Source organism: Struthio camelus, chromosome 7 (assembly GCF_040807025.1).
Source record: "Struthio camelus isolate bStrCam1 chromosome 7, bStrCam1.hap1, whole genome shotgun sequence".
Classification (NCBI taxonomy): Eukaryota; Metazoa; Chordata; class Aves; order Struthioniformes; family Struthionidae; genus Struthio; species Struthio camelus.
The window spans coordinates 43,285,244-43,293,210 of record NC_090948.1 but is presented as its reverse complement, the minus strand read 5'-3'; the positions used below and the strand labels follow the sequence as shown (position 1 = coordinate 43,293,210).

The window sequence follows — 7,967 nt, the reverse complement described above, 5'->3', positions numbered from 1 at the left end:
ACCTTTACAAGTATTTTGCAGAATTCAAATGTGGACACAACAGGGGTCTTTACCATATGTGAAACTGGCTTGGGCAGGGGTGTCCCGTTCCCCCCCACACCCCCTCCATGGTGCTTGGGGAAGCGGGAGCTGCGACTGTTGGGCAGTGACAGTGCGCTCAGTGCCCTGGTGGGTAGAGGGTAAAACCCACGGCGTTAGGGCGCTGCCGTGACAGTCCCTCTCGGGAGGCGCCTGGAGCAGCGTGGCGCTGGGAACCTGCCAGCTCACAGCAGGCGGTCCCCTGCCTGCCCTGGCCGAGCGCCTTGGAGTCTCTCCGACGAAGCCATCGCCTTCGAAAATAAGTCTGCGGTGGTATGGGAGTGTGCTTTTCAACAAACTTGCAAAGAATTAGTTATACGTATAAATATTTATTTGTACTAAAAGTGAGTGTTTTGTAGCAGAGTATCAAGTTCAGAATATATTAAATCGTGAGCTGCATCAGTTGAGGTACAAATTCCAGTCTCATGTCTTTAATAAATATCCTATAAAAAAAACTAGTTGATGTACTCTATTTTAATCAGAGGTAATCAGTATACTACACTATTTTTTAAGGATACTACAACATTTATGTTTTGCTGTAACCACTTGGATTTACTGCATTTTCTTGAACCACTTGATTTTAGGATGAGAGGCAACAGCACTATTTCAACTATTTAAAAAATGGCAAACATTACAATTATAAATTGGAGTATTGCTTTTGTCTTTCAGGCCCCTGCCAGAGGGGCTGACTATACAAGGCACTATTGCTAGTATATTTTCAGCTACTAACATTGTCTTTGCACCTTTTTTGAGGTATAATACAGCTTTGGGCTCTTCATTTTGAATACTTAAACAATTACCAGCAAAAAAAGATGACATCATTGAGAAATAAAACACTTTTTGCAAAAATATTTCCAATCGCTTGCATAGTTTTGGACACTGTACCATGGCCACAGCAAAGCAGCTTCACTTGAGACGTAGCTCACTAGACTAAATTGCAAGCAGAAGCAGGATTGTTTTTACTTAATGTAGATCCGTTTGTAATTAAACCTGAAATAGAAGAAGAGGAGAACGCTATTTCCAGTTCTTTTGAAACACGTTCTGACCGGTTCTGGGGCATCTCCTAAAAAAGGGTGAGTATAAAAAATCATCGGATTCTCATTGTTGCAGTAACTAGCAAGTGCATAGCTGTCTCCCCCCCCCGCTGAAATATTACGACTGAGCGGCACAGCCGCGGTGGTAGCGCGCCCCTAAACCACAGCTGGCGAATGCCTGCCCGCAGCACGCGGCCCTGGTGGCGTCGCAGCTTGGGCGCCTCAGGGCTAGCTTGAGCCTGCTGGCAGGAGGAGCTGCGGTGTGGGCGCGCAGGATGGGCCCTGGGAGCGCCCCCGCCGCCTGCAAGCAGGCCCCTGAGGCGCTGGGGTGGGAAAGCAGGTGGAGCGCAGGTAGCCTTGCGGCCAGTCGGGGCTTTTGGTTCAGCTCCCCAAACCTTCAACGCCCTCCCCACCCCCGGACGTGCACTGGCAACTACTAGGCTTCAGTGTACCAGTGTGACATGCTCACGGTAAGACTACAGCCATGACCGTGTGAAGCGGCACTTTAGATTTACGCTCTCCAGCCCTGTAAGAGTTCGCTGCAATAACTGTGCATCAGCAGAGACGCACGATGGCAAAGTCCAGGTCAAAACAAAAAAGCTCTGCAGTAACTTTCCATTAGCCAGCGCTGGGAAAAGCACCAGTGCCCAGGCTGCCACCTCTGGGCACCATCACCCTCGCCACAGCAGTGCCTTGGGTGGCAATAAGAGAGCCTCTCTGTTTTTTTTAAAAAAAAAACAAAAAACAAAACAAAACTAGTACTTTTCTGCCACCCTCTGGCCGGCTCCTCACTGATGCCAGAGTCAGCCATCCCACGGCCCTGACGTAAAACTGGCTCATCTGCACCCACTTAGGGCTCCTGGCTCCGGACTCAGGGGCAGGGCACGTAAAGAGGAGCAGGCAGTGTTCGAGCAATCTCTTGCCTGGCTCTCTGTGGCTACAGTCACTTGGGCCCACTTGGCACTTTGATTTTGTCACGGTGCTTCATTCTTAACTAGCCTTTCAGAGGGGTGGAGGGAGGGCTGGGGAAGGGGGGGGGGGGTCCAATCCTGCCCTTAGGACAAGCTCTTCCTGCCAGAAGGGAGGATACAAGTGAACCCATGCAACCAACATTGCAATTTTTACTTGCTGACCATGTGTTTCTGAGCTTTCTCAGAGCTCTCCTGGTCCTTAAGATGCCTCCCAGGACAGGTCCCCCCCACTAGTGTGGCCACCACGCTGTGAGTACGGGGGGTGGTCTTCCTGGCGGAGTCCCCAGACCCCTCGCAGCCTCCCTCTGGCATTTGCTGGGGCTGCTCTGCCTCGTCGCCTCATGGAAAGCTGAACGTGGCGCATCAGTAAAGCTCAGCTCAGCTTCTGAACTGACGAGGTCAAGCAGCAGGTAATAAGGACGAACAGGGAGCGATCAACTCAGCAGCAAGGAAGTGGCAAGAGCCAAGGCCGTTAAAAAAATCCAGTTAAAAAAGGACTTAAAAAAAAAAAAAAAGAATCTGCTGTTTGTTAGCAAAAATGGTCTGAGGCACAACCTTGAGAGCAGAGACTGGATCCAAGTTTCGAGGGCCTGCTCCCTTTTCCCAACCTGGCAGGGGCAACCACAGCTTGTGCTGGCCACAGCCTGCCTCTCTGCAACAAGCAGTACGCCTCGCTTCAGCAGCTGCTCCCTGGCTCTTCTGGCCAGCAGTGGGACCCCCCCACACTGGTTGAGGGATAAAAGGCAAGTCACTTCTTCACTTCTGCTTCTGCGGGGGGGGGGGGGGGGGGGGGGGGGGGGGGGGCGAGGATCAAAAAAAAAAAAGTGTTTTTAATCCTGCTGATGAGGTCCCAGCGCATCACCAGGGACCGGTGCAGCATTGCTGTGGCGGCACAAAATGATCCAACTGGCCAATCTGAATCCCACGCGGGCTAATTGTTTTCTGGAGCCACATTGTGCTGGGACTGAAGGGCCTGCTCCTTTTCTCTTCCAGCTTTACAGGGACGCTCTCAGCAAGTTCAAGGTGGGGGGAAGGATCAGGCTCAAAATATTTTTGATTCGTTAAAAACACTCTGACATTGTTTGGAAAATCCTACAGTCAGAATATTGAAAATGCCAAGTAACTGATCCGGATCACAGAAAAATCAATCAATCATCATTGCTCACTCTTAATACACACATTTCTAGGGAGAAGTAGTGCTAATTCTTTTTTTCCAGTGACTGGTAGTACTCAGTTAGGACTTTCCAAGCTTTAGGGGCCATGAAGCCGTCTGGTGGATTTTCACCTTCCCGAGCAAGTTTTCTCATGCGTGTTCCGGAGATGAAGTCAAATTCGTCGTGCCTAAGGCAAAACAGAGACAGGGATGAAATCAGTGCAATCTGCCTCACGCGTACCAAACCGAGTCTTTGCAAATGCAGCTCTTCTGCCATGCCAAGAATGCAGTCTGAAAACTCCTGGCACCATTTCAGCGTTAACTCTGCAGGCACTAGCGGCACCAGTCTGCGACTTCACGGGTGAATTTATGATCGGCATAAAGCAGCAAAGGGATCCTCAAAAGGAGCTGCTCTTTCGAGAGGAGCTGGATCATACATAAAACGCTTCAGCAGCGAGAGGCTGTATTTCTACTGCCACTTATTCCCCAAAGAGTGTTTCTTATCCTTTCTGTTGGCTAAGACAGCATATCTTTAGTGCCATGTGCTCAATCCTTTATCTGGTGCCAAGTCTTGGAAGGGAAAGTGGATGGATTTCACAGATAAGACTTCTTCTCTCATTTCTCTCACAGCCATTTTACCAGGAATACTGATTTTCCCTTTCCTCAGGTAAGCTGCAAGTCAGAAGCAATCTTAAACCAACGGCACTGCGTAGGAGAAAAGAAAAAAAAAGACGCTGCTGTCTGGGTTACCTTTGTGGGTCATAAAAATCCATAGCCTTTTTTACTTTATTGTAAGCAGCAACCCGGAAGGGAATGATTTCCACAGAAGTCAGGCCTGGTGCCATGCTGAGGACCTTCCCTCCTTGCGTGGGCTCGTAGAGGTCTTTCTTGGTCTCCGGGTGAGGCATGCCTGCAGGATCTCGCCCCACTATGTAGAAGTTAGCCCCAGCAATCATGCGAGCCCGACAGTGCCACTGCACCTGTGGAGGAGAGACACAAAGACTTCTGTTCATGTGCTGAGCAATAGTAAATCCACCTGTCATTGACTACAAGAGAGATCCTGGCAAACTCAGCACTCTCAGGTACAGGAGGGAAGGAAGGAAGGACGCTTTCCAGCAGCCTCTCGGCAGTTTCTCTTTAGTGATGAGACTGCCCAGACTCCTTTTCCACTGCTTGGACCTTGTGTAATGTTGTAGTTCTGCTAAGGACACGTATTGCAGTGGAAACACTGGGGAAGGGAACCGATCTTGTTCCATTTCTGCAGTGAACTGAGGCAGTGATTTGCTCTCTCTGTCTTTGAACACACAAAGACTGTGCCTATCAGCCATCAAACCCCACTTGTGCAAAGGCAGGGTAAAACTGCCCACGCAGCCCTCTTTTCGTCTACAACAAAGGATCTGTCTGATGCATCTCTACTTGCATCCGTGGCCTCTGCTCAGCTCCACGCCCGGCTCCTTTTATTTGCTGCTTGCGCTGCTTGCGCTGTGGTCAAACAGAAATGTAGACAGTCCGTCTGAGGCAAATAATTCAGTTTACGACATCTCCCGCTCCACGCCTCTGAGATGCTATGAGAATAACACTAACACCCAGAGAATGGCTATTTAAGATAGCTAACTCCACGCTAGCTCATCTCCTTAGATCACTTGTTGCTGAAGGGACGTAACATAGCATTGAGTTTTTAATCAGTCAGTGAATAGCTGCAGCGAAACGAACTGCCAGTGATGGGCTTGGGCTGCCTGCAAGGGAGGTTCTGAGTCAACTGCTTTGGTCCCACCAATTTAGGGACAGAAGGGAAACCATTGGGAATAACCAAACTGATGAGCATCCCTGCCCAGCAGAGCATAGGGTCAAAGCGGTAAAAAAACCTGTTTCCAGTCCCCTTGTCCCCGGCTCCGGGCACAGCTTGCAGAAGCAGTTCAGCTCGCTGAGCTGAGGTCTGCTGGTAGACGGCTGCTGAATGAATCATGGAGGGAACTAACAGCGGGCAACGACTAGCGGCTCCCTGGCCTGTTGCTTTCCGGAGCTGTCCTGGGAACCTGGCAGAGGTCCTCCCTGCAGACTGAGTTCACTCCTTGCAAGCAGGAAGGTTTAAGAAGTGCCATCACACGGTGAGCAGCCAGCCGCTACATTACCTCTGTGGGACCAGCGTAGAGCATGGGAGAGGGGAAGATAGCAACGATGGTCGACTTGGGGTCCAGAACGCGCTCCTCTAGCACCGCCGCATGCTGCTTCATCCGCCACTCCAGTGGGACGTCATCATCTTTGGTCCAGCCCCCCAAGGGGTGTAGGAGAAGCACGGGGTTTTTATAACCCCTCTCCAAAAGCCGACGCCGCGTGTCCTGCATGAGCAGGGCATGCCCGTTGTGCACGGGGTTACGTAGCTGAAATGCAAAGACAGCATCTAAAAAGGAAAGATGCAGAAGGTCACAGGCTTGCCCAGGAGTTCAGAGGCTGCCCTAAACAACAGTAGCTTTACACATCATGTACATTTTGACATTTCCATATGACAGCAGATGCCTTGCGTATCTTATCTTCACATGAAAGACACCTTAAATACCTTAAATGAGCGTCTGCCATATGTGCAATGTCTATTAATCACTCTGCAAAGTTTATTTTCGTTGCAGAGCTCTCCTTTGGGGCCGACTGCAGTCCCATCAGCTCTCCTACAGACGATGATGTTCTTCAGATGTCACTGAGAACAATTTTAAACCCGCATCGAGTTCCCTGAATTCTGAAGTGATCTGTGACTTCTCCAAGTTGAATGACATCTTCAGGAAGGCCAAAGCTTTTTCCCACTTTGAGCACTGAGATGAAATGACTGTGAAATGAAAGGGCTGAAAGGGCTAGCATCTTTGCTGCAGGCAGGTTTTCCGGGTAAGTAACGAGGTGGAGCTCCCATCCAAGAACCCTGCTCCTTAGCCAAAATGGTATCCTGCGGTGAGAAGTTCCCGTCTTCCACGGGGGAGATGGTATAAGCCCAGGCAGAGGCTAAAAGACACTCCGTGCAGATCTGGCCACTCTGAGAGTGTGGGGAAGAACAGGGAAGTTACCTGAATTGCCAAAGCTGTTTCAGAATTCCTTTGAAACTGCTCAGGAAACGTTACAGATTTTTTATGAGCCCAGGCTGAGCCGTCTGAGTCATGTGGGTCATCAAAATAAGTGAGCTAAGTGCACAGAGATGTCATTATACGAGGGGCCACGAGCTCTGCAGTTCGTGAACTGGCAAACAGCACGAAGCTGCTTGGGTGGGCCAGGCAGGGGCTGCGACAGAATAAGGAGCCTACCTCTGCGAAAGAAAATCTAATCTAAAATTCCCATGTGTGTGCGTGCTTGAGAAAGACAAATAAAATCCCATGGCAGCAGCAGGAAATGACCTGAGTGAGGCAACTCAGAGGAGTGGCAGACATGCAAGGAAGACTGCGCCTCTGGCTGGGCCGTCACACAGTTCAGATTATGAACTTTCAAGCCACGTCAGCCCCAACACGAGGGGGTTTTTTTACGAGAAAGAAAGAAGGGCGGACCTTACAGCTCCCGACTGATACCTGCTGGTGGCATAACCTCTGGCCACGGCACAGCCCTGCTGCTGCTTTCGATCCTGGGCCTGCTCATGGGAGGCAGGAAAGAGGCAGCAGCACCACACGGCAACTGCTTCGGCCTCAGAGGTGAGGGCCAGAAGAGTTAATGTCACACTCACCCCATGAAACTTAATAAGCCTTAATGTGTTGATACTTCTGGAACACTACAAAGTCGACATGCTGGCCTGTGTGCAGAGGTGAGAACTGAGCCAGGTGGAGCTGTCACGTGTAACAGGAGATTTACTGACTCTAATTACACAGACTGATTTATAGAATTGAGCTTACCAGATTGCACTTGTTTATTTAAAACCTTATTCTGTAGAAGTGCCTTTTAGCCTACCCCAGGGCAGCGAGAGCTGTTTCCAAAGAGGCCTTCCGTGATCAGAAACATCAATTCATAAATAAACGATTGACCTAATGGGGTAAACTGCTTATTGTCTTTCAACCTGCTCACTAACCGCTTCTCAAGCAGACTGGAGGCAGGTCATGTTTAGAAACTCTTCTCTAGGTCTTTTAAACTCCCACTTCAGAACAGAAAGGCAGGTGCTGTTTCATACAGCAACATCACCCACAAGCTAGTGCAGCAAGAAAAGTAAAATAGGAAGTTATCTTTAGGGTTAGTGAAATGCCATCATCTGGTCAACCTTCTGGTCATCAGCAAGGCTACGTCTAACAACTCAGCCAGGGGATTTCTAGTGACCACAAAAATCCCCAGGCTACAATTCGCCCCAAAAGGCACCACTGCATTCCTCAGTCACCACAAGGTGCCAGGACAAGCCTGCAAGGAGACCACTTGTGACAGCAAATCCAAGACAAATTTTCCTCTGTGCTGCCTGGCTTGGCTTAGCTCTTCACCAGCTCTTCACCTATACTTACTTTCATGCATGACAGCCAGCAGATAGCGCCTCTGTTTTAAGTGCTTTAGGTGTGGAAAGAGATTCTGACTTGTCAGGGAGGACAGATGAGTCATGGGCAGCACATTCAGCCTTCTCTCAGTCCTATGGTTGGAAAAGCCCATTTTGGAAACAGTCCGTCACAGGCACTGTTCTTAACTTGGGAGATTCCACACCCGTGTTTGTGTTGTGCCCCGCTTCACCGTTTCTGTGCTCCCCACCTGTGTTTTGCAGGTTCGGGAGCATACAAAACCATTCTAGCA

At 49.7% G+C, this 7,967-nt stretch overlaps 1 protein-coding gene across 4 annotated transcripts in view; it reads right to left on the bottom strand.

Annotated features, from left to right (window-relative positions):
• Positions 1-387: 387 nt before the first annotated feature.
• The window catches only part of PAPSS2 (3'-phosphoadenosine 5'-phosphosulfate synthase 2), a 37,996-nt gene continuing 30,416 nt past the window's right edge, over positions 388-7,967 (bottom strand). For 2 of the 4 annotated variants that reach the window (XM_068951113.1, XM_068951115.1), the window contains 4 exons: positions 5,369-5,637; positions 3,987-4,216; positions 3,263-3,424; positions 388-1,068 (listed from right to left, as the gene is read on the bottom strand). In XM_068951113.1, the coding sequence (XP_068807214.1) occupies positions 3,283-3,424; positions 3,987-4,216; positions 5,369-5,637 (641 nt within the window). In that variant the 3' untranslated portion in view covers positions 388-1,068; positions 3,263-3,282. Of the gene's footprint in view, positions 3,425-3,986; positions 4,217-5,368; positions 5,638-7,967 lie in introns of all 4 variants that reach the window. The other 2 variants (XM_068951112.1, XM_068951114.1) reach the window with 1 other exon arrangement.